Source organism: Panthera onca, chromosome B3 (genome assembly GCF_046562875.1).
Source record: "Panthera onca isolate mPanOnc1 chromosome B3, mPanOnc1 haplotype 2, whole genome shotgun sequence".
NCBI lineage: Eukaryota > Metazoa > Chordata > Mammalia > Carnivora > Felidae > Panthera > Panthera onca.
The window spans coordinates 141,865,397-141,891,074 of NC_138344.1; the positions used below are offsets into that span (position 1 = coordinate 141,865,397).

The window sequence follows — 25,678 nt, forward strand, 5'->3', positions numbered from 1 at the left end:
GGTATGGTTGGGTTTAAATTTGCCATCTTGCCATTGTTTTTCTTTGTTACATCTATTCTCTTTTCTCCTTTTTTTGTTTTTGTTTTAACCCCCACTTTTCCCTTGGATTAATTTAGTGTTAATTTCATCTTATGTGTTTTGTTGCCTTTTTATTTAAAAAAAAATTTATTGTTTTATTTTATTTTTTGAGAGAGAGAAAGAGGGAAAGAGTGTGGGGGAGGGGAGAGAGAGAGGGAGAGAGAGAATCCCAAGCAGGCTCCACGCTGTCAGCACAAAGCCAGATGCAGGGCTTGAACTCACAAACCATGAGATCATGACCTGAGCCGAAATCAAGAGTCAGACACCTAACTGACTGAGTCACCCAGGCGCTGCTGTTTTTTTGGCTTTTTTAGTCTTTGGATTTGTGTCGTGGTTTATTTTTGGTGGTTGCTTAGAGTTTATAGTCTACATCTTTGTCTTATCAGCCTGTGGTCAAGTATTGAATCTCTTTTTATATTGTATAAGCATTTCACAATATGCAGATTTCCAGTTTGTCCCTTCTTAATCTTTGTGCTATTGTTGGCAGACATTTTCTTTGTACATAAATTACAGTCCCCACAACACACTGTTATTATTTTTGTTGGAAACAGCAAATTATTTTGAAAATACTTTAATAATAGAAAAGTATGTCCTGTTTCCCCCACATAGTTATTATTGCCATTGCTTTTCAATCTTTTATGTTGATTCCAGTCAGTATAATTTTCTTCTTGCCTTAAGGGCTTACAATTTTTGTTTTCAACAGTCACGCATATTCCAAGGAACTTAATTGGAGAAAAATGGTGTTTTGTATTTACCCAATCATATGCCATTTCTTCCTTCATCCCTGGAGTTCTGACTTTTCCTCTGCTATTATTACTCTTTAGCCTAAAAACTGCCTTTAGCATTTGTTGTACATAGAGCAGGTCTGCTGACAATAGATCAACTTGGTTTTTCTTCCCCTGTGAAGGTCTCCATCCCACCTTCATTTCTGAGGATATTTCTGTGTCTATAACATCCTGGGCCGACACTCCTTGTCAGTGCTTTCACTGCGCCCACGGTCTTCTGGCCTCCATAGTTTCTGGCAAGAAGTCTGTCAGAACAGACACAGACTGCTGTCCCTGTGATGCTTCATTTTTCTCCCCTGGGGGTCTCAAGGTTTGTCCTTTGAACTTTGCAACAGTTTGATTGTGATGTGTGGGGCTTGATTTTCCTCGATTTCATCTTCTTTGTGGCTTGTGGAGCCTCTCGACTCTAAGTTTATGCCTTTTACCAAATTTGGGCACTCTCGGTCAACAAGTATATATATTTTCTCTGTTCTGCTGTCTTTCCCCTCTCCTTTAGGAACTCCCATGACAAAAATACTTAGGCTTTGATAGGTCCCTAAGGGTCTATAAATTTTTTCTTCGGATCGTATCATTTCTGTTGATCTGTCTTCAAGTTCACGGAGTCTTTCTCACTCCCGTTTTGTTATTGAGTTTATTCTTTGTTGTTGTTTTTTCCAGTTCTAAAATTTCTATTTAAAACAATATGTAGTTTCTAGTCTCTGTTGCCACCATCTATCCATTCATTTCAAGAGTGTTTGTGTTTATGTCATTGAGGATTATTATAATAGCCGTTAATTATATCTGATGATTCCAACATCTAGGTCACTTCAGGGCCGATCTCTATCATTTCTCTTTTGTCATGCTTACTATTTACATTTTCCTAGTTCTTTATATGTCAAATAATTTTGGAATATACCCCGCACATTTTCAATATTAGAAGATCCTGGACCCTATTACAGGCCTATGAGAATAGCAATTTGTCTTAACAGGCAACCAAGCCTATTAGATTCAGTTTGCAGATTCCTTCTCCCTTTTGTCGGGCAGTGGTCCTGTTTTCTTTGCAGTATTCAAACTCTTTGTGATGCGGGGCCACTAAGGGGTTGGTTTCAGACTTGGGCAGTGGGTATATAGTATTCTGCTTCCCAGAGCTTCGGCTGTGCTTCTGTGATTGGACTCCATGAATGTATTGCTTAGGGATTGTCCCGGGGTGCATGTCAGTTCACACAAAGAACTAGAGCATTCTCAGCTCCATCCTCTTGGAATTTCTCCCACGCGACGTGTCTTCCTGGGTCCTCCTTTCCTGGTCCGTCTGCCCAGAGAAATGACTTTGTCTCAGACTTAGTCTTCTGTCTTGTCACAGTATCTGTAACAGGGATCCCTTTCAAGACGAAGTACCCAGAGAAAATAGAGGAAAAAAGAAATGTGGATCTTCCTTACCGTTGTCATAATAAAGGCTCTTTTCCCCAGCTCTTCTATTCAGATGCTTGCTCCCTAGGTTTTAGGTACTTGATCCGCACCCTCAGTGCACGGCAGAACTGCTGTTGGGCTGGCATTGGGTCAGTGCAGGAGAGCAAACGGACACATTGGAAAATGTCCCCCGTATTCTCTGGCTTACCAGGGCCCATTTTCTTGTTCCTTTGACCAGAACAACAGATTAATATCGGAATTTTTGCTGTTTGTGCCCACCGTGTAGTTACGTTTTTTTCAGCAAGTCCACTAGTCAAAGTCAGGAGTGAAGAGACCGCAAATGAGCCACCCCCATCCCTACGCCCCACAAACCTAGGACCTTATTGATTTCCCTCCCCAGCCCACTTGCTGTTATTTACTCTTGAAAGCCTTCAGGTAGTTGCTTCTTGAATTTTGTCCAGAGCTTTTAGTTATAATTGGTGGACGAGAGTAAGAGGCCATCGTGGGCTTACTCCATTTTGGGTTAAAACTAGATTTCATCTTCAAATCCGGTCTGTTTTTCTCACTGGTATATTTTGAACGATTTCAGTTGCTATGTCTTCTAGTTCACTAATGGTTTTGCAGTGTCTCATTTGCTATTAACACCATCTAATGTATTTTTCATCTCAGACATTGTGTCTTTCAGGCCGACGTCCTCCACGTCTCTCCTAACCGTGATCACTCTTGCCTCCGTTATAGGCACCGGTGTGGTGCCGACATCTGTCATCCGTGTCACTTTTGCTTATGTGGGTTTGAAGACCATAATCTGAGTGATGTGGTTGCTCCTTGTTTCTAGGCCCTTTCTATGGACAGAGCTAGGAGATGTTTCTGTTATTAAGAAAAAGTACATCAGGGGCACCGGGCTGGCTCAGTTGGTAGAGCGTGCGACTCTTAATCTTAGGGTTGTGACTTCAAACGCCATGTTGGGTGTACAGATTACGTAAACAAAATCTTAAAAAAGAAAGAAAAGGGAAAAAAAGAAAAAATATATCATTGTGTATACTGATTTTCCTAATTCAAATTTAGGATTATAGAATTTTTCTTTAATTTCTTGGTTTTATTTATTTTCTCTTTTTTATACTGGAAATTTTTATTTCTGTCTGCATTTGCACAATTTTTTTGGTACATGTCAATGCTAGCTGTGCAGTGACTGAAGGCAGTTTAATATTTCTTGTGGTTCTTTTTGTCCATAATGTATGTCTAGTGTATGTCTAAATTACTGATTTTCCGTTCAGAATGTATATTCATCTAAGGATGTGCCATTAAATGACTATGCTTTTAATGTTTCCTAAAATAAATCCGATTTACATGGTTAAGCTACCAGCTCAATACACGGTTAGTTTTATCAGCTTAATTTTGCTCTCACATTTTAGAGACTGCTTTCAGTTAATTTTGTTGCATAATTTTATAAAATATATACATGGCTCTAAAGAAGGGATTGGAAAGCCGGTGGGCCTGGTCTGGCCTGCTGCCATTTTTATACGGTCCTGGAGCAGAGAACCATTTCTGTGTTCTGAGATGGCTGTAACATACACATGTGGGTGCACATGCACGCACGCACACGCACAGGGAAGAGAATGTAGCCGTGACTCTATGTGGCCCCAGACTGCAGAATAGTTACCGTCTGGCCCTTTACAGAAGCCCTAAAAGTTCCACCTCTACTCCCGTCTCCACCATTCTGTTCTCTTCCTCTGTTCATTCATTTATTTAGTTCCTGGTTTATCTTCCTGCCGTTTTTAATGGATGTAAACACACACACACACACACACACACACACACACACACACGTTCCCATCGCCTCTTCCACTGACTTACACGTGTGTTTTCCACCACCTGCTCTTCGCACCAGGCAGTATGCCTTGGAGGCCGCCCCGTAGCTAGGCAGGTGGACAGGCTGCGCTGTCTCCAGCCCGTGGCATTCTGGAGTGTGGATGCGCCAAGGTTTACTCAGCTGGTCCTTTGTGGACGTACATTTGCGTCGTTTGTAGAAGTATTGCTGCTTTCAGCGGCGGCGTACTTACACCTTTGTGGGGTTTTGCCAGTGTACCTTTGGGACCGTTCCTACAAGTTGGTTTGCTGGGTCGTGCACATTGCTGAGAAACAAGGCATATGTTATTTTGCTCGATGTTGCCCCAGTTCTCTCCGCAGGGATTGTAGCGTTTTGTGTTTCTGTCAGCAGAGTGTGCAGTTAGCTCATGCCCCACAGCCACCTAATGGAGTGTGTTGTCAAACTGGGACTTTGGTAATTTGATAGGTAAGAAATGGTGTCTCTGTGTGATTCGAATTTGCATGTCTCATTATGAGCAAGATCAAAGGACCAATTGCGCTTCCCTTTATATGAATTCTCTGTTCACTTTTCTTGCCTTTTTTGTAGATGTGCTGGGTCTTTCTCATCTGTTTTGAGAACCTGTGTATTAGGGATAGTAACCTTTGCCTCTGAGACAAGTTGCAAATTTTCCTCCTGATTGTCTTTTTTACTTTTTTATTGACTTGCTTTTCATGCCGTACAATAGTTCTTAAAATTATTATGATTTTCATGTAGCCAGGTTAACCCGTGTTTTTCTCATTGCTTCTGGCCTCAGAGTCATGACTGGGAGCGATTCCGCCAGCCCCAGGGGGAATAGAAAAACTTAATCGTGTCTTCTTTTCTACTTTTTTAAAATGTCGATTTCTGGTCCTTCCTGAATTTATCAGCAGAGTGCTTTTGGTGCACACTGTGCCTTGTGATTGGCTACTTGTGTGAATTTAAGCTATAGAAACCGGCCCTTTGCTCACCTCTCCAGCTTGCCTTCATGCAGAGACTCCTGACCTCTTAGCATTTGCAGAGACCCAGATGTTTATTTTCGGGGAGAAGGAATGGAAGTGTGGGGAGAAGGGACTTAAGCGAGGACCCAGAGCTCCATGCTGGGACTCTGGTTCTAGCCGGCCCTGGAGGAGAAGGTTTGTGAGCGTCTGGTGCGCATCGGCCCCTGAGCCGGGCACAGTCACAGCTTTTGTTTGCTTCCAGGCTGCGGCCCGGTTGTCCCCCACTTACAGGTGTGGAGGCTGAAGCAGAGGGGTGGGGTTTGCCCGGGACCTCAGAGTCAGCAACAGGCCATCGGGCTGGACACCGAGGTGGCCGCCGGGGACCTGGGGCCCTCTCACTGGGGAGGGAGGCCTCTGGCGGCCTCCACGGGGCCAGCGATGATGCGGCATTGAGCACAGCGCTCTGCCTCTGCCTCCCACCCCCACCACCGTCTCACGGTTCCCAGGGAGTCAGGTCTCCTTCGTCTCCCGTGTCCAGGGCCACAGGCGGACCCTGTGAATGGTGCCTGACGGGGCCAGTGGCGGCGGCTTCACGTGTGCTGGCTCCGCCCCAAGTGCCGGGATATTGCTGGGAGCCGGAGACCTCCGTGTGCCTACTTTGCAAACTTTCCTTTTGTTCGCAAATCCGGTGGTTAATCCAGCACACCTGAGTAATGTCCGCAGCCCGCAGACCCCGCACTGCCCAAAGGCAACCCCGTGTCACAGATGCACGGTCCTGTGGGGCAGGCGGGTGGCTGAGGGAGCACGGCGTCCCGCGGGAGCCAGAGCAATGTCTCCCCTTGCGTTTCCTCAGGTTTGGGTGGAGGGGAGTGGTGGGTGGGGTCAGGGGGCCAGTACACCCCAGTCTTCCGTCGCTCTGAGGTCCAGCAGCGCTCAGAGGCAGAGGTTCGCCCCTGTAGTCCAGGCCTCCCGTGGTGACGACCAAAAGGCCAGGACCCGAGCCTAGCCTGCGCCCCAGCCCCACGTACTTGGGAAGTGGCAGGGACACGAGGAAGGGAAATCTGTGCTTTGGATGAACCAGAGTCAGCCCGGAGTTTCCCAGGTCTGTCCGGAGGACCAGACAGTCGTGGGATTTCAGGGATGTCCGGTGATTTTCATCTTGCCTGAATCTGCCATGGTGTGGATCACGTCTGCCACTTGCCCCAGAGCCAGAAACCTTCAGCCCAGTATCTGCTTACCTGACAGAGGCCCCCGGTTGCCAGAAGAGTCCGAGCGAGGCTCCCTTCCGGATCCTGCCGGGGAGGGCTGCGCGGCGCCGTCCCACGCCCCTGGGATGGGATGTACCAGCTGTCAGTGTAATTAAGGTCGCCATAAAACCCACCAGCTAGACACACACATGGTTTCTCTGCTCTTTGCCGGGGCAGGAGCAGTTGTGAAGGCGAGTAAATCATGTTCGGCAGCGATCACTTCAAAGGTCAGCCTTCTTACAGCAGCGTTATTGGCAGGGATCGCCCGTCACACGGCTTGTTTCCCGGCCATTCAGTTTTATGGCGCCCCGATGAATTGGGTCGTTTCCATCCATTCTCAGGAAATGTGCAGAACAATGGTTTCCATTCTTCTGGAAAGTTTATCTTGGGAGGCAGGTGTGGCACGCACAAGCCGAGGGCTGGGCCGGCACCTTGCTCCTCCCCGGCCTTCATGTCACCCTCTGGCTGTCCTCATGAGGTAATTTATGTGGAACCCCGGGCCAGTGCCGCTTCCTGGGCACTCAGGGAGAGCCTGGGTCCTCCGTCCTTGCCTGGGTCAGTGTGTTTCCCGAGCCCCTGTGGGGGGTCACCGTGCAGTGGCTGGAGGGGGGCTGCAGTGAGAAGGCCAGAACCGCCCGCAGGAGCTCACGGCCCTGCCCGGGAGCTGGGAACCGCCCAGCGTCTGTGGGTGCTCTCCGGTGGCCATTCTGTGTGGGCCACTCCATGCCCCCAGAGAGGAAAGGCTGCCCAGTGCACGGGCCACTTCCAGGGACATAAGTCGGGCCAGACATACTCTTCTCTTGGCATTTACTGCCCCGGCCATCTCTGGATTCCCTGCTCCTCCCCCGAATGGTGGGGATGGAGAGGGCTTTGGGATAAGGGGAAGGAGGGCCTTGAGGACTGATGCGGCCTAGGCAGATAGAGGCCTGGGGTGGCTGGTGGGGAGGGTGTCGAAGTGAGGGTGACTGTCATGGCACTGGGGTGGGAGGAGCTGGCGAAGAGACGGCTCCAGAGCTGTGATTATGGGGCACCACTCCCTCCCCTCCCCTCTCTTCCCCACCAAAGTGGATTCCAAACCTGGCCTTGGGGTGGTGCTGTTGTGAGTCCGGAGGCTGTGCAGACTCACGCGATTGGATACTGGAGACTTCAAGGGCACGCAGGCCCCCTCCCCGGGCCCCAGCCTCAGACTGGGCGGAGGGGCATCTGGCAGCACCCCTGCTGAGCCCCTCTGGCTAGGGGCAAGGAGACTCCCTCCCCTCTGGGAGGCTCAGGGCTGGGGAGTGGCCATGGGCTGCCTTTCTGCCTTGTGTCCAGAGGCCTGCAGGGCCGCCTTCTCTTTTCTGTGTCCGTGCCACTTTGCGGGCTTCAAGGGGCTTACCCTGCGGTCGCCTTACCTGGGAGTTGCTTCTGAAGAAGCTCAGAGAACAGCCATTTGTCCCTCCCCTCCCCCAGGAAGCTGTCCCCTAATTTATGGAGGTAGGAAGTGGCCAGTAGGAGATTGGATTGTGGGCCCAAGGGAAGCAGCAGGGACAGGGAGAAGCCCGCCCCCCTGACTGTGGGACTTGGAGCAAATCCCTGCATCTCTGAGCCTCAGTGTTCCTCATCTGGAGAATGGGTCTCAGAACTGCCCAAGTTGACTTTATAGAATGCTACACGTGACATGGATTTGACTTATGTACATTTGAAAGAGGACGATAAAACTTTGAAGGTGGTCAACTCCACTTTAAGAAAAAATTGTCGAGACTTCTTATTTCACAGCCAGCAGGCAGAGGGACCAGAGAACCGTGTGTATGCTGTGGCCACATGGTGGCGCCCAGGTAGCTGGTAAACAGGCCGGCCAGGAAGGCCTGAGGCCGCGTTGTACTGGCCTCTTGCTGAGTATTGCAATTGAAAGTCCTGAGGTCTGTGAGTTTGTTAAGTGGAGACACTTGTTAGTCTGATACTGGGACCTGCCCCCAACCCGAACCAGTTGCTTTAGAATGGAAGGTGAGTGTGATCAAATGCTCTGGAGAAAACAGAACCTCTGGATACTCGATCGCATTGGTTTACAAGACAGGAGGCTATGAACTATTGGCCATGATGCTAGGAAGTAAAACGTGTCTTGAAAGCTAATATATGTACTGTGGTTCTGCCTTACGGTCTCCAAGAGCTCTGGCTTTTTGCAATACAGTTACTACTCCAGAGAGAATAGGCTGCGGTTTTGTGGGCTTGAATTATGTGACGTCTTTAGAAGCAAGACCCTCAGTTGCTAGGCTCCTAGTTGGCTCAGTCAGTTAAGCGTCCAACTTCGGCTCAGGTCATGATCTCACCATTCACAGGGGTCTGAGTCCCGCGTCGGGCTCTGTGCTGACAGCTCAAAGCCTGGGGCCTGCTTCTGTGTCTCCCTCTCTCTCTCTCGGCCCCTCCCTGACTCATGCTCTGTCTTTCTCTCTCTCAAAAATAAATAAACATTAAAAAAAAAGAAAAAGAAGGAGAAGAAGAAGCAAGACACTCTCGTAACATGTGGCCTGGTATCAGCGGGCATCATTGATGCCCTTCAGGTGCCCTTGGGCGATGGGCCCTTCCCTGAGCTCACTTTCATCAGGCACTAGCTGCTGTCTCCAGGACTGGTGTGGTCTGAGAGGTCATCATGCCTCCCTGGGTAGCTCATGGATGGTGGTCGTGCGCCAATAGATGTGGGGCAGGCACGTGGCAGGGAGGACCGTCTGTGGGGAGGGGCCACGAAGCCAGGCTGCGGGAGGTATCTCCTAGCAGCCCGGCACGGCCCTCGCTAAACCCCGTCTGCCGCCTGGGCTTTTCGTGGCGCTCCCGGTGGGTGCCCGCCCTGTACTCGTGGGGCCCACAGCATGACAGATGCCCTCTCTTGCAGGTGGTGAGAAGCTACAAGGCAACCATCCAGCAGACCTTGGACATCCTCTTCCTCCAGGAAGGCTCTGAGTTTCTGAGCAGCACGGACGCTTCGAGCCGGGACTCTGCTGACCGCACCATTATTGCCTGGGATTTCCGGAGCTCTGCCAAAATCTCCAACCAGATTTTCCACGTGAGAAACCTTATGTGGCATTGCTTTTCAGTTTGCTTCAGCTGTAGGCTGTATCTAAGTAGCCCTAGGCTGTCTGGGATCCCAGATCACTTCCTGTGGGAGATGGTTCAGCAGGCAGGCTCTTTAGAGATCGTCCAGGTGCCTGAAATCCCTGGGGTGGGGGTAGACAAGTGCAGAAAACAGCACCTCCATACTTCTCCTATGTGTCCCTTGCCCGGCATGGCCACCCCACAGGGGAAGGGTGTGGAGGGGCCCCCCGTCCGGATCGATGGAGGACAGCCACACAGCCCACGCACTCCTGCCTTCCCTCCACCACCCCATCCAGCCCACACGGGTTTCCGCCCCACCTTTGTTCAGTGCTTTTGGCAGGAACTGTGACTTGGAAGTTCAAGCCGCGACCTGAGGTTAGATCTGGTGTCAAAGTCCTGGATTCACCACTCACAAGCCGGGGACCCTGGGCCCATTATTTAGCCTTTTTGATTCTTGTTTTCCTCTTAGGAAATTGAGGATGAGAGTATATTTACCTCATAGAGTGGTTTTGAGAATTGAAGGAAATAACGCTTATAAAGGATCTAGCACAGTGCCAGACCCAGGAGGTGCTCCATAAACGCGTTACCTATTGTCACCATCACCACCATCGTCATTAACATCGTCACCGTCGCCGTCACCACCCTCATCACCACCACTATCATCCCCACCATCACCGTCACCATCATCACCGTCACCATCACATTCATCCCCACCATCACCGTCATCATCATCACCGTCACCATCCCCACCCTCATCACCATCACATTCATCACCATCATCATCGTCATCACCACCACCACCACCACCACCACCATCATCATCGCCATTACGATCACCGTCACCTTTTAAGACTTCAAATAAGCCGTAGCTAATCTCTTCGGTGCTCCCCCCGCCAAATTAAAAAATATGTGTTAGGCGTACATACGTACCTTCCCCCCATCCCCGCATTTCCTCTTCTCGGAGGGTTCTAAGTGACCCTGCGCCCACCAGCCTCCAGACCTTCACTGCAGGGTCCTGGTGCAACCCGGGGAGAAGCACCAGCTCCGGGAGGGGGCTGCGTGGGCGTGTCCGGCCACCCCGGCCTTCCGCGTCCGACAGCCCGTGCAGAACAGGCACCCAGGGGAGGTGGATGGGAGTGCCACCTGGCAGGCCACTGACCCTCCTACAGACGCACCCGCTCACTTTCTGCGTGGGGAGCAGGTGCTGTGCTCGCAGAGCATGCCATGGAACTTGTTCCCAGGTCAGCGTGGCCTCTGAGGCTCTGAGGGACACAGAGTCTGCAGCTGTGTTCCAGCTGCCCCCACTTTGCTCTCTGAGGTGGGCTCCTGTAGACAGTGTGGCCTCGGGACAACACTTGGAATAAAGCAAAGGGCAGATGCCGTTGAGAAGGGAGTTGATGGGGGCGCTCCCATGTGATGCAGCCCGCCAGACAGTGACGGCTCCTTGCCTTGTGCTTTGAACACTTTGCTCACGCCTTGTCTTCTCCCCGGCCATCCACCTTCCCAGCTACTGTGCATGTGGGCTGCGGCGGGGGCCGGGGCCGGGCTGGGGCTTCCCCGAGGGCTCACCGTGGAGGTGGGGCGGGGGCGGGCGGGCGTGCGGACTTCTTTCCTGGCGCTGCGTGGCAAAGTACCGCGGTCGGTGGCTTCAAAACGAACACGTTCTCTCTCTCCGTCCTGGAGGCCAGATGTCTGTGATCATTCTCCCTGGGCTGAAATCGAGGTTTTGTCAGGGCGCACTGCTTCTGGAGGCTCGGGGGGAGTCTGCCCCCTCTTCCTCACGCTGGCCTCTTCAGACCCCTGCCACTGTATCTGTGAGTGTGATCGGCCGCCTCCCTTTACAAGGACACATGTGAGTGCACTTAGGGCGGTAATAGAGGACGACATCCCCACCTCAAGATGCTTGACTAAATTATATCCGCAAAGACACCCCCTCCGCCCTTTTGCCATATAAGGTGACATTCACCTGTCCCGGGAATCCGCGACATGGATGGGAGTGTGGGGGTCATTTTTCCGTCCACCACTAGGGCCGTGAACCAAGGGGTGCCAGTGAGGGCAGGAAAACAGATTTACCCCCCAGAGCCTCCAGAAGGAACACGGCTCTGCTGACACCTCGATGTTAGCCCAGGGAGACCCATGGCAGACGCCTGACCTCCCGGACTCTAAGAGAATAAATGTGTGTAGTTTTAAGCCACCGAGTTTGTGGCATCTTGTTAAGCAGCCGCAGGAAAGCCGTGCAGACCTCTAAGTCCAGGCCTGGTGGTGGGGCCCAAGGCTCCAGGAGCAGGGCGCTGGGTGACGTGTCTGGCGGAGGCAGAAGGCCCAGCTGGGGCCTTTTTCCTGCCTCCCTGTGGCCTCACGTCTTTCAGGAGAGATACACCTGCCCCAGCCTCGCCTCGCATCCGCGGGAGCCCGTGTTCCTGGCACAGACCAACGGCAACTACCTGGCCCTCTTTTCCGCCGTGTGGCCCTACCGGATGAGCAGAAGGCGGCGCTACGAAGGGCACAAGGTACTCTGTTCCTCTGCCCCGGGTCAAAACGGAGCACCGGCCCCAGAGCCTCCTCCAGACCACAGCAGCGGTGGACTTGGGGCCCCAGAGCGCACAGACCTTCTTTCTGGGAGGATTCTGTTTTCCGTTCCGCAGGTGCCCACGTGCCACGTGGCCTGGTGGTCCCCAAAGGCCCTGGGCCACATCTGGCCCTGCCCCCAGTCCCCAGGGGCTGGGCAGGAAAGATTTTCCCCGACTTGTGGGCTCAATGGAGGCATGTCATGGGGGTGAGGGAGGGAGCACAGGACAGAACAGGGGAGGGGGCCTTTTCTGCATCTGTCCCCTTTCCCCACTGAGGCCTGCCTCACTGGGGCGGAAGGGGCCGGGGACCTGGTGGCTGTTGGCGAGGCCAGGCACCGTCAGCTATGCTGAAGCTGTTCTAGCTGCGTTCCACTAAACTCCGTGAGACCAGATCCACGCTGGGACGCCGGCCTTCTGGCAGGAGCTCGGGCCTTGGCCTTGGGGATGCTGGGTGCCCTGCTCCGAGCCTCAGGCCGCTCCTCCACGGAGTGGGCACGGCGCCCCCCCCTCCCCCCCCCGCCTCACGGGCTGCCTGGCGGAACAGCTGCCGTGTGGCCCGCTCACCCCGTGTTGCCTTCTACAGGTAGAAGGCTACTCAGTGGGCTGCGAGTGCTCCCCAGACGGTGACCTGCTGGTGACGGGCAGTGCCGACGGCCGAGTCCTGCTGTACAGCTTCCGTACTGCCAGCCGGGCGCGCACGCTGCAAGGGCACGCGCAGGCCTGCGTCGGTACCACCTTCCACCCTGTGCTGCCCTCTGTCCTCGCCACCTGCTCCTGGGAGGGCGACATTAAGATCTGGCACTGAGCCTCCTGGAGCAGAGCCTTCCGGATACCGGCCAGGCCCCAGGCTCCCATTCGTCCCCCGGGGGAGGGGTGGGGTGGTGTGAGTAACCAGTGAGGTCACCTCTGTGATCGGAGCTGGGTAGAAGGGGCCTCCACCCCCCCCCCCCCCCGAGCCTCAGTTTCCTCATCTGTAAAACGGGGACAGAGATCTGTTTGCCTCAGGGTTGTGAGAACTGCATTAGGTGAAAGCACCTGGCGGGTGGCTGCTGATGCTCAATAAACATGAGCGTTTTGCTGTTTCTTAGGGTATTTCAGTGACAGACATGTACGGGCAGCTTCGTGGCACCTTCCCACTCCCAGGCCCTCTGGGGCTTGAGACAGAGACCAGGGGGAGCTTGAGATAGGGCAGCCCCCCTCTGCTGATCCTGACCACGGAGTCCCTGGGGGCCAGGGGCCGTGGGGGGCCACGGGGGGCTCCGGGTCTCAGTCCTGCCCTCAGGAACTCCGTGCTGGGGCACGACAGTCCTCATCAGTGCCAAGGGGCCCAGCCTCCCCCACCCCCACCCCAAGTATGGCCCACAGAGTCCCACTGCCTGGAGGGGGTGTATACTGCTCCAGGGAAGGAGGGAGGTTCCTGAGGAGCCCTGCGGGGTCAGGCCGGCAGGAAGAGCCAGCGCCCTGGGGGGTCTAGGCAGGTAGGGGAGCCCTAGCACCAAATCCCACAGGCCACTCCAAGAGCCCCAGGATCCACCGAGGGTGACGATGGGAACCGGCAGATATCACAGCTCGGGGCAGGGGCGGGGGTGTCCCTGTGCCTCAGAAGGCTTGCCGGCAGAGGCAGACTGTGAGCTGGTGAGGAGGGCATCCCCAGCAGAGGAGTCAGTGAGGAAGGGCAGAGGCCCTGAGGACGAGCCCCGTGGCGGGGAGCCAAGGGAGAAGGAACCACGGGTGTCCAGCTTTGCCTCTCCAGCACCCGGCTTCTAGGCCGGCTCTGCCGTCGGTGTAGCTGACGCTTCGTGAGTCATCTCTCCTCTCTGAGCCTCAGTCTCCCCATTGTAAAGTGGTGTCGGAACCCCCAGCCTGCAGGCTTGCTGTGTGGCTCCAAGGAGGTCACGTCCGTGGTGGGTGTCTGTACACTGGGGGTTCCATTCCCTGGAAGGGGACTGGGCAGATTGGGAAGGGCATCTGGAGCTTGCAGAGGGCTGGTGCATAAATAGGTTTATTTCAGGTGTCTAACTTGCTCAGGGGTCCATGAATCGGGCCTTCCAGGCGGAGGGAAGGACAGCGCAGAGGCCCTGAGGGAGGTCTGATCCTGAGGTCCGACTCCTTTTCTAGCCTTCTCCCTGCCCCCACTGCCCCGCGCCGCATTCAGTGCAGAGCCCCCGGCAGGCAGTGGGTGTTGAGCGGGTACAGCACCTGTTGTGCCTGAGCTGGGATTCAGGGAAGGCTGGGGCCGCGAGTGGGGCAGGAGCTGGGGAGCTCATGATCTTTCAGGGTGGTGAAAGAAGCGAACCCCCGGGCTCATGCAGGACGCAGGGTCCCAGGGACTGTCTGCTCCCAGGCTCAGGTTGGAAGCGCCTTCTCTTTTTAGGCTCAGGAATGGCTGATCTGGTGAAAAGAAAGATAATCACAGCCCGTGCTCAGAGGGCCTGTCCCCTGCAGAAGTGGAACCCCCTGTGGGGTACTGTCCCTGGCCTGAGCAGAGCAGTGGGGGGAGCGGAGGCTGATCTTACATCCATTCAGATCCTTGTGCAGGTGATAGACAGTCCTCCCTCACCCCTCATGTGGCTGCCGCACTGAGCCTCTCGTCCACCCTCTTTCTCACCGCCCACCCTCTAAATAAGTTCCCCTGCTCAGTGTGGGAAGCCCAGTGATCTTAGAAGCCTGCCCTCGGGTCACTTTCTCTGTGAAATGAAGCCTTCCCGTATCACTCTCATCGCTGATGGGCTGATGACACCCTCCACTGTGCTCTCATGGCATGGCGCCTCAGGACCTTTGCTCCCGCTGTCCCCTCTGCTGGGTCACTACTTCCCCCAGCCCCCCCCCCCCCCCCCCGGATCCCTGCCTTTCTCCTGCTGTGGGCCTTCAGGGAGCCTCCCCTGATCTCTGTGTCTAACATGCTCCAGTCATTCTCGGTCCTTTCCCCAGAGTGCTTAGCTCTGTCTGCTGTCGTCCCCCCTTCCCCACAACACGGGTACGTGCAGTGGAATGTAAACTTCACGGGGTTCGCTGCCTGCTCCGTGCTGCGCACCTGGCCCCGGTCCACAGTGGGCATTCTATGAATGACTGCAGGTGTGGCCTGTTGGCAGGACACAGGCTTTGGGGTCAGACGGATGTAGACTTAAACCCCGCCATCGCCTTTCATTGTGTGGCTGCAGAAAGTGCTGAGCCGCCCGGTGCCTCAGTTTCCCCTTCTATGAAATGAGAATTGGTAGTACCCAGCTTGTGAGGATTAATGAGGCCGGGTCTGGATAGCTCTTGGCGGGGCCTGTATGCAGGAGGCACTCAGGAAATGGCAGCAGGGAGTCTTAGTATCAGTAATAATATTAATATTAGTATCCGTCCGCCACTTGACGCAGGAGTGGAGCCAGTTTAGACCAGAGGGTGCAGTTTGGCCCCATTCTCAGACCTCGTCACGGCAGGCCGAGGACCGCTGGGTCCAGCCCTCTGGGCCTCGGCCTGGGCCCGGTTCCCTCTCCTTGCAGCAGAAGCCCCCAGCAAGAGGCTGCCTCCTGCCTCTGTTCCCACTTGACAAGGGTCAGGGAAGGACTCTGGTTGGCTGTCACACGCCCACCGGGACCGGGGGTCCTTGGCCAGGCGTAGCTCTCATTACGGGCTGGAGGGGAGAGTGGCGGGACCACTACAGGCGAGTTCCTAAGGGTGTGTCTCCCCAGATCCAGCCTGAACAGGCCGTCCTCCACACGCACCTGTCAAATGAACGAGTGGTGTGTGAATGAATCCGGACGCAGGCCACGAGGCAAGGCTATACTTGTCTGTGGTGCAGGGGGGGCCTGGCTTTGCCAGAGCGCCTCTCCTCTGCCTGTGCCACCCCCACCGTCCACGGTCCAGCCCCGGATCCTGGAGCCCAGATGTCCTGCTTCCCAGCACAGCCTGAACTGGGCGCTTCTCTGCCTTCCTTGTGTGGAGTATCTTCTGAGTGAGAAATTCAGCACATAGTTTTCTGATTGCTTTCCCCACTGGGATATGTTATTATTACCACTTTTTTTTTTTTTTTGATGTTTGTTTATGTTGAGACAGAGAGAGAGAGAGAGAGAGCAGGGGAGGGGCAGAGAGAAGAAGGAAGAGAATCCCAAGCAGGCTCCACGATACCAGCACAGAACCTGACGCGGGGCTCGAACTCATGACAATGAGATCATGACCTGAGCCGAAACCAAGAGTGGGACGCTTAACTGAGCTATCCAGGCACCTGTACCACTTTTTAAATGTGAGCATTGTTTACAGACTCTATTAAATCAGGCTTTGGTGTGAGTGCTGGTGTGGCCATAGGATGACCTCTCTGTCCAGCAGCTGCCCAGCCCCTCTCGTGTGCTGAGCACACGCCCTGGCTGCCCGCAGCCCTGTGGGGTTTAGGGCCGGGAGACCGACTCGGGCCCCAAGCCCATCACTCTTCTGCTTGGGATGTTGGTAGGCGCTCTGCTTCTCTGAGCCTCAGTTTCCTCATCTGTAAAGTGGGCCTGTAGGAACAAGCAGGGGAGAAAATGCAGAGGAAAGGGCTTGTAGATCACTACCCTCTCATCTTCCCTTGGGGCAAACACCACCCGCGTCTCCGTCTGAGAAGTCGGTTTCTTTTCTATGCTGCTCACCTTGAACCAGCCGAAGCTCCGATCCCCCTGGAGCAGGGGCTCATCCAGGGCTCCCCACGAGGGCTGTTTCTTGGTGCTCTCCTCTGTGGACCCGATTCCTCCACTCCGCACCCTGGGGGTGCCAGCTGGCTGCCAGCCCCTCCCTTTTGTAGGTTCTTTTATTGGGAACAATGGCAAGTGTACTCCGTGCCTTCATCTGTCTTTTTCCTAATGCTTTCTTCCAAAGCGCACCCTTAAAGGCTCACTCTGATCCTGTGCAAGGTGTTGGGGAGTTCATCACTTGCAACTTTAAAATAAGGGAGCGGCTAAATTTAGAAAATGTGGAGCGGGAATGAGAAAGAAGTGTGGGCTGTCCCCTCCACCCACCTTCCCGGGCTCCGTGCCTACCTTTACCCTCACCTACAAATCTGAGCTGCAGATCTGAAGCCTCCGTGGGAGAACGGTTTCATCTTGGGGTGCCAGCCCGTGGCTGAGTGTGCTGCCAGGCGTGGCCGTGACTTTGTCCAGTGGAGTGGACGCTCCAAGCCCCCCCGCCAGGTGGCCCGACCCTGCCGTCCGGCTGAGAAAACTGACGCTCAGAGGACAGTCTGAAGTCTGTGCCCTGTCCCTCTCGTGGAGCCCACCGCCAGCTTAGCCTGTGCCTCCCTGTGCACGGGGACGGCCAACTGTCACGAGGACCCCTGGGAGTCTCATCAGTGTCCCTGGGCTCCAGAAGGGGAAAGTGGCCCAAGGGCACATGGCCAGCGAGTGGCAGAGCCCCGCCCTGTGCTTCCCTGGTTACAGGTGGAGCGGTGTGCTGGGATTGGTAGGAGGGTGGTGGGTGCACGGGGGGGCCTCGCTGAGGATGGGGTGGGATTCCGAGTGGAGGGGGAGGGTGACTGGTGGAGGACGGAGCCCCACACCATGGCCTGGCTGGCTGCCTGGGTACATGGGACTAAGGAAGCAGAGGGCGAGGCCGCATCACAGCCCGGAAGTCCCCATCTAGCAGAACATCTGTCCGAGGACATCTGGAGGGAAACTGGTGGTCCCCAGGCTGAGCCCTCAGGGAGGTGCATGGAGGCACTGAGCCGTTTCTGGAACCCCCCAGCTATCACAAGTCTGTTCCCTTTGCCTGAAATGCCTGATGAACTCCTATTCATCCTTCAGCACCCAGCATGAGCCTCCTCCTGACTGCTTGCTTTCTTCCTTCCAGAGCTGTAGGGACCTTCGCCTCTCTGGATGGCCCTGTGCTCTTGAAGCCTTGAGCCTAGTGTCATGCCATCTGCCTCCCCCTCAGCCTCTGACCCCTGTGGGCAGAGCAAGGTCCCTGTGGCCAGCACAGGGCTGGCCGGCTGGCCCCATCATCAGGAGGAGGAGGGAAGCACCAAGTCCCCACCCAGCGGGTTCTGAGAGAGTCACTGGCCAGAGCCAGTGGTAAGTCCCAGCGTCCTGATGAGCTGATTTTGATCTGGGGGGACTTGGAGGGAAACCAAGTTTTCCCACCTCAGCCCCACAAAAGGGGTTTGGGACTGCTTTACATAGCATCCCATGCTGGCCCCATGGTGTCAGCCTGACCCTGCTGCTCAGAGTCATGTGATGGAGTTCTAGATACCCCACCCCCACGCTGTGTGGCCTGGTCAGCCTACCCCTGTAGGCTTGCTGCCTCTGAGGCCAAAGAAGTCACTGTCCTCACCCAGCCCTGAGCAGGGCCCCCTGGGAACAAGGCCTCCTTGGAGCCCTGGCTGTGGCTGGCTTTGGAGGCCATGGCAGGACAGCTCTGTGAGATCTGGAGGCCACCTACAGGGGGCTGCGGACTCCGAGGTGATGGTGTGGGGGCTAAAGCACCGACTCTGAGAAGGCCCTTGGCCCAGGGGTCCCCAGCCCTGACACCAGGCCCAAGACCCTGAGGAGCTGGAGCCAGGCGGGCTCGTAGCACTTAGAGGTGGGGATACCGAGGCGAGAAAGAGGCATGGGGGCCGACCAGGCTTGGGATCCCCTCTGGGGACACCCCTGAGTGGCCGCTGGGTGCCAGGGGCCTCGTGTTTCTCCCTGCACCCTCCCTGTTGCCCCCAGCCTGTTCAGGGTCGTCTCCTATCTGCGCACAAGGAAACCGGGCCCCAGAGGGGAGCTGACTCCTGAGCCTCTCACAGGCTCCCCAGCTCGAGGAGACTGCTTCTTGGGGCACATCTCCTGGGGAGGACAGTTGGGCTGGCCCTGGGCTCTCCCACAGAGGCAGGTCAAATGCAGGGATGCCGGGAGCCACCGTCGACGCCCACGCTCCTGGGGTCGCCTGGCAAGAGGCAGACCCACCCCCGATTTACACGGAGCTGGGTGAGCCAGGGAACTTCAAAGCCTGCACCCGGACCCGGCCGGTCTCCAGGGGGAGGGCCCCCACCCTTGGAAAAGGCAGACAGAAAGCCCCGTGAGGAGCGGCCTCCACCCTAGGCCTTGCAGAACCGCACAAGTAGATTCTCAAGGACGTCGAGGAGCGTGCGTCTGAGGTCACCAGGCTTGTGAGGAAGTGAGGCAGCAAGGGCAGGAATCGAGAGAAAACACACGACGGAGTGCCAGACTCAGTCTGAACCAGCGATGCCCACGTGTTTAAGGAAATAAAAGGCGAGCTAGAAAATAACCTCCAGGGAATAGGAAACTATTGAAGCAGCAGTGTAGATTTGTAAAACAAGCAAACAGAACATCTAGGAATAGAAAAATTAAAGGACGAACGCTCAAAACTCAGTGGCTGTGTTTGGCGGCCACACGGACGCTGCAGAGAGAAGTTAGTGAAATGGAACACAAGCCCCGTGGGCTGAGCTCGGGGTGGAGTGGGGGGGCCCAGAAGCAGGACCCACAGGAGAGAGGGCAGCACGCATGAAGCGTGCAGTGAGAGGGACTTCCAGGGGTCTAAGGCAGTCCCCGGAAGAGCGAGGAAACAAAATTTAAACAAAAGTGGAGAATTTTCCAGAACCATCCCACGGATACAAGACTCCCAGTGAATTCCCAAGAAGGGTAAATCCGCGACCAGATACACCTCGGGGGGAGCTGCAGAAAACCAAAGGGAAGATCTTAAGCGGCCAGAGAGCAGGATGGAGTACCGTCAATGAGCAGCTCCCCACGGGCGGACCGGCTGACGGGCGTCCCCACACCCACACCCACAGGAGGCCGGGGGCAAGGCATCTCCATCACCACATGCTGAGAAAAGAGACCCCGGCTACCTCCCTCCCCTGTGAGAACACCCTTCAAAATGGGGCAAAACAGAGAAAAGAGCGAGCGATCCTGTTCCTCGCAGAGCTGTGCCAAGGGAAGTCCCCAGGCAGGAAGCTCCCGGCAGAAGCCAAGCCTGAGACGCAAGAAAGGACAAGGGAGCAGAAATCTGTGGGAGAGTGGACAGGGACGTCCGAGAAAGGGCCATAAGAGCGCCCAGCGGGCTGAGACAGTGGGAGCGCCCAGCTGCTGCACAGGACTCTGGGGCGGGTGGGGACAAGGCAGGGGGCACCCAGGGTCAGGCGTCCCTGCGGTCAAAAGGCAGCAGGAGAATAAACCACCTGAAGCCACGTTCTTTCCACTGACGTCTTTTATTAATGAACGAAAGTACAGTACTAACCGAGACAGGGCATGCATCGCAGACAACGGGAGAGCAAGCCACAGAAACTGGGAGTCCGAGGGCCTCATTACGTCTGAGGTAGAGCGAGGTGGTGCCGGGGAGCGGGACGCTGGGGGACGAGCACCGGCCCCACTCGGGACTACGGACCACAGGAGAGCTGGGGCGGTGTGTCGGTCACACGGCGAAAACAGTTTAGAAACATTTCACATCCCCCCCACCCGGTCCACCTCCCCTCTTCGCGGACAGAGCTACGGGCTCCCCTGTCACTGGCTCGCTGGGGTGTCTCCACAGGACACCGTCCTTCCCCTCCCAGGGGCAGGCCCCGCTGTCCTCCCCCGAAAAATAAAGGAGCTTTGTGTTGAAAACGCCAAGGCTGCCGTCCAGGGAGCTGGAGGCCAAGTGCGTTAAGAAAGACCCTTTTTCTCTATAAAAATAGTTTCACTTTATAAAAGGGGGGGATGCTCATCTCAGGTGGGGAAGGATGTTGGTGTGTGAAAAACGTTCCACCGCGGTGGGGCTGGGGTGGACAGGATGGTGGGGGAGGGGTCCTCCGCTCAGGCTCAACTGGGTCGGGTGGAAGAGAGGGTCCCGGTTGGCAGGGGCTGGGGAGGACGGGTGTCTAGGGGGGAGGCGAGCTGTGCCCTCGGGGCCCGGGGGTGGGCGGGGGCCCCCTGGCCGCGGCCTGCAGGCAGGCGCTCAGTTGAGCAAGGTTCCGTAGAGCTGGGCTTTCGTGAGGCTGTCCTTGCGGCTGAGCCCCGAGCCACCAGTCCGCGGGAAGGCCGGCTGGGGGCTGAGGCGGGCGGCGGGGTGCATCTCCGGGGAGGCCTCCATGGAGCTGGGCTCCAAGGAGTCCCTGGAACTGTGGGGGCTGTGCTCGGGCTCGGGACTGCCGCCCGCCCCGCACAGCTGCACCCCGAGCCTCTCCGCATCCCCCTGGCTGGGCGCATAGCCGGGCAGCGGGTCGGCCGCGCGGCCCGGGCTCAGGCTCAGGTCGCCGCCGGCCCGGAGGAAGCGGGGCTCCGCCAGGTGGCCCTGGGAGAGGTCGTCACCCTCCGAGAAGCTGTCGGCCTTGTAGGTGGCATAGAGGGGGCTGGCGCGGCCCTCGGCCTTCTTGCCCGGGCTGCCCCCACTGCCGTAGTAGCGTTCAGAGAAGCTGCAGGGCGAGGCGCGGCCGGCGGCGGTGGCCGGGTAGGAGTAGGCACCGATGTCCTCCACGCTCAGGGGCCGCCACTGGCCCCGCGCGTCCTCCCCGGGGAGCCGGGCCGTCCCCGGCTTGGCCCGCAGGCTCCACAGGTTTGGGGGCATCAGGGCCTGCTGGGGGCCCGGGGAGGCCGGGAAGCGGAAGGACTCGGCGGGGTACGGCGACATGGTCCGCGCAAACCCCGGGGCCACCTCGGCCTCCAGTGGCGCTGCCACGCTGGCCGTGGCCTTGGTGAAGCGCGGGCTGCCCTCGTAGGCGGCGGCCGGCGGCTTGCGGTCGAAGAGCTCGTCGCGGCTGTTCAGGTAGATGGCCTGCTGCGAGGCGGTGAGCGTGCTGGCCTGGGCGTGCTCCTTCTCCTCCGACGTGGCGCTGAAGCTGGAGTAGGAGCTGGACGTGGGCAGCGAGCCCGCGTAGCCCGGGAAGGCCTCGTGCCGGAAGCCCGCGGGGAAGGCGGCCGCCTCGGCCTCCTCCTCCTCTTCGGCCGCGCTGTCGGTGGAGTTCTGGGCCCGCAGGAAGCCCACGTCGGTCACGGGCGCGTCCACGCTGGGCCGCCGGGTGTGCCGCCGCTCCTCGGGGCAGTAGAGGGCCGTGTCGCTGCAGTAGATGTCCCCCTTGTAGGGGGGCCGCGGGCCCGGCTTCTCCCCGCCATCCCGGAAGGCCAGGTCGCAGGCCGAGGCATCAGACAGGCGGGAGGACAGGCTGGCGGGGTCGGGCTTCTCCAGCACCTTGGCGATGACGCAGGTGGGGACGCTGTCGGCGTAGGCGGGGTGGCAGAGTGGGGAGGGCAGGCCGCAGCCATGCTTCTCCAGGTGCAGGCTCACACGTTCCTGAAAGTCGGAGGGCAGCTGGAACGGGTCGGGGGGGAGGAGGGGAGGGCGGGGATGGGGGGGGGGGGGTGGGCAGTCAGCCCGGCACCTGCAGCCGTGACCCTGAGCCACAGGCGCGCAGACCAAGAGGGACCCGCCCAGGGCCTCTCAAATCGCCCTGGCTAGAGCCAGGGCCCAGGACTCTGTATTTCACAAGCTCCTGAGCTTCGCCCAAGGAGCACCCCCCTCCACCTGCCCAGGCCACACGAACTGGGCTCCAGCGCGCCTGGAGGGCGGACCCAGTGTCTGATGCGGGCCCTTCTCGGGGCTACAGCCCCCCTCATCTCCTTCCACTGAAGGGCTGGCTCTCCCAGCCCCAAGGTCTGTCGGGGGCACCCCTGCCGGGTCATGAGGCCTCTGCCAGACTCAGAAACAGATGCAACACAGATTGAGGGCCAGGTGCCCAGCGGTTTCTGCACGAGCACCTGGTGCCGTGTAGGGACGTCCTGCTACTGTTTGATCTATTTTGTGAGTGTCTTAGGCATGGCCCAGGCCCAGGGAGGAGGGGACACGGACCGAGGCCTGGGTGAGGGCAGCGTGCGGAGGTGGGGGCGGCCTGGCAGGGGTGAGGGGCCACAGGCCAACTTGGCTTGGGGCATCAGGGAGCCCTGTGGCCTCGGCTGAGTCACTGCACCGTGAAGCCAGCTTTCTCGCTTCTGCAAGTGGGCACTGGAATTGTGCCCAAACTGAACCACGGGGTTTCTGCGAGGCTCACACAGGGCCCCTCTGCCCCCATCAGCGCTCAGCGGACAGGGGTCTTGGAGCAGGGACAATGAGCAGCCCCGAGGAAAGCAACGGGAACGGGCAGGCTGTCCCGACTGGGGGCGGGCGGGCAGCCCGCCCCTCCTCCGGATTCAGAAAGGCCAGGATACCTGCAGGGGTGAGGAGGGACGGGGGAGCTCAGGCTCACCCGGCGCCTGCCCTCATCAAGGGCGAGAAGTGGCCTTGGGGTGGGACCTGTAGGAAAGGAGCCCGAAGCAGTCCTGGGGGTGGGGGTGGCCTAGCTGGGGCGGGGCTCACGTTACCTCGGACACCTTATGGACCCTGCCGTACGTCTGGCTGCACTGCAGCAGCTGGGCCGCTAGATTGCAGTCCTTCCTATAGAGCTCCTACAAGACAAGAGAAGGCGTTCGGTGCAGGTTCGCCCCTTGCCGAGCTCCCTGCCGCCCGGCGCCCGGCGGCCAACACGGAGACCAGGTTGGGGCGGGGGGGGGGGGGGCCGGCTGGGCAGCTGTCAGGACGGGAACCCTCTCTGGGACTCACGCTGTCGCCTGCAGAATGGGGGCCTCGGTTCTGACCTGGAGCTGCCGCTGCCCCGGATGGGAGCCTCCCACAAGGGGTGGGGGGGGGGGGCAGTGGTGGAGGAAGGGCCTCCGTTGGCCCCTGAGCTCTCAGGGGGGCTCCCCGTTCCCCCACCGCGTGGAGAGTGCCAGCGTGGAATGATAAGGAATGTGCCTGCGGCCCCTGGCTCCCCATGTGTCAGACTTGCTCTACGCCCCACCCACCCCCATCCGTAAAGCGTGGCCTGCTTCCAGGGGTGGCTGCAGGGCCAGGCGAGGGTCAGGGCATGCTGGGGCAGAGGGCCTGTGCGACCCAGGGTCCGGGCAGGGACCGGCTCAGCCTCCTGAGCTGAAAACAGATGCAAACAGTAGGACTCGAGGGGATTTGGTTTCATCTTTGGTAAATCTCTGTTGCATGTGCCTGTGGTTGGGTCTCTCGCTGCCGCCCCCACCCGGGGACCCTCCGCAGGGAGGGCTCCGACAGTGAGGCGTCTGGGGTCCACCAACGGGCCCTCAGATCCGCCAGCTCCCCCAGTCTCCGCTCAGCCGGGACCAGGTGCCCTGCCGCTCAGACAAGCCGCCCAACCCCCACCCCGTTCCTGGAGGGTCCCCCGCCTCCACCATCTGTGCCGAGGCTTGCGTCCCCAACTTGGCCCGCAAAGTGGAGAGGACCTGGGTCCCCAGACTCCTCAACGTCTCCTTGAGGGGCACAGTTGGCTGAGAGCTGAGGTCCCTGGCCTCAGAGGGCTGTGAGCGCTGCCCGGCCGGCCAGATCTGCCTCCGCATCACTGTGCTGGGCCGCTGGGCCTCCACTCTCCTCATCTGCCTGCACTCCTGGACGATCTCACCCCACCTGTGGCTTTGAACCGCAGGCATATGCTGATCTCTGCCCTAAACTCCAGACCCCGCCATCTGGCTGCCTCTCGGGCAGGCCCTTCAGCCGTCCAGGGCCTCCTCCATCCCCTGCTCAAGAACCTTCAGTGGCTCCCTACTTCATTCAGAATAAAACCCAGACTCCTAGAGGAGCCTACACACTGTGGCCTCCTGTTCACTTTCTGACCTCGGACCCTGGGCCCCTCCCTGTGTCCGGGGGGCCCCGTCTACTGTTCCTGCGGGCCCACCTCTGCCACTCCGGTTCTTCCTGCCAGGTGCCCGTGGCCCGCTCTCTGGCCTTTTTCAGGTGTTGACGTAGCAGCCCCTTCCAGAAGCACCCTGGCTCCCTAGCACTGTCACCTACGTGACTTTTCTCTGCGGCATTTAGCACTTTTACCAACCGCATGGTTTGCGTATCCGTCTTATTTACTGCCTTCCCCACTCAGGGGTAAACTCCATGCGGGCAGGGAGTTTTTTTGGCCCGTGTCATTCACACCATATTCTCGGAGCCTAGGAGGGCCTGGCAAGAAGCAGACACTCATCAGTGAATGTGTGGTCAGCTGTCAGGCGTCCCTGGAGCATGGCTGGGCCCATCCCATGGGGCCCGCGAAATCAGGGCGGCCACATGGCTCTGATGCCCACTGGGGTCGGCCGGGGCAGGAGTCCTAAGTGAGCATGCCCCAAACTTGGGGTCAGGCAGCGCCGCCTCGAATGGGATACTATGGCTCAGGGGTCGCTACCACAAGCCCTGTTTCCTTCCCGCGGAGGAGGGTCTTCCTGGGTACCCTCCAGGCAGTGGATGTCTGGCGAGGCAGCCCGTCCTTCCCCCGCTGCCCAGGCACTCCTTCCACCGCCCCTGTGCCAGCCCCTCAAGCCTGGAGGCCACAGCACCGGGGCCTGGGCCCCCAGAGTCACAGTGGCCCGACACTCACATTGTCCTCCGACAGCTTGTCGATGGTCACCTTGGCCTCCAGCAGGTGGCTGTTGAGGGCAACAATCTCGTGGCTCAGCGCTCGCTTCTCTTCCTCATAGTGCTGGCCCTGGGGCGAGCGGAGGGTGGGGAAGGAGCCGGTCGGTGGCCAGCCAAGGCCTGAGCCTCAAGCCCCTAGACCTCTCGGGTGCCCTCTTGCAGTAAATAATGATGAGGTGTTTGCAAGGCCAAGGAAGGTGGGGGTAAGAACACAGAGCAGCAGGTTCAAATCCACCTGTGCTGCATCACCGACAAGCCAGACGGCCCCGGGCAAGTCACTGCCTCCCTGGGTCTCTTGCTCATCCTGCCAAGGGGACAGCAACGCCCTGCTTCCCAGGAGCCCGTGGGGAGGATGGCTTGCGCTCTGCACAGAGCCTGGCCC

The 25,678-nt window shown here is 57.6% G+C and overlaps 2 protein-coding genes across 26 annotated transcripts in view; one reads left to right on the forward strand and one right to left on the reverse strand.

Annotated features, from left to right (window-relative positions):
• The window catches only part of WDR25 (WD repeat domain 25), a 140,141-nt gene extending 127,140 nt beyond the window's left edge, over window positions 1–13,001 (forward strand). For all 7 annotated transcript variants that reach the window (XM_078447827.2, XM_078447826.2, XM_081795994.1 and 4 more), the window contains 3 exons: window positions 9,150–9,320; window positions 11,719–11,859; window positions 12,503–13,001. In XM_078447827.2, coding sequence (XP_078303953.1) covers window positions 9,150–9,320; window positions 11,719–11,859; window positions 12,503–12,724 — 534 coding nt within the window. In that variant the 3' untranslated portion in view covers window positions 12,725–13,001. The remainder of the gene's footprint in view (window positions 1–9,149; window positions 9,321–11,718; window positions 11,860–12,502) is intronic.
• A 7,057-nt stretch (window positions 13,002–20,058) lies between these two features.
• BEGAIN (brain enriched guanylate kinase associated) overlaps window positions 20,059–25,678 on the reverse strand; it is a 45,291-nt gene continuing 39,671 nt past the window's right edge. For 15 of the 19 annotated variants that reach the window (XM_078447848.2, XM_078447833.2, XM_078447844.2 and 12 more), the window contains 3 exons: window positions 25,259–25,366; window positions 23,199–23,282; window positions 20,059–22,152 (listed from right to left, as the gene is read on the reverse strand). In XM_078447848.2, the coding sequence (XP_078303974.2) occupies window positions 20,803–22,152; window positions 23,199–23,282; window positions 25,259–25,366 (1,542 nt within the window). In that variant the 3' untranslated portion in view covers window positions 20,059–20,802. The remainder of the gene's footprint in view (window positions 22,153–23,198; window positions 23,283–25,258; window positions 25,367–25,678) is intronic. The other 4 variants (XM_078447834.2, XM_078447840.2, XM_078447836.2 and 1 more) reach the window with 2 other exon arrangements.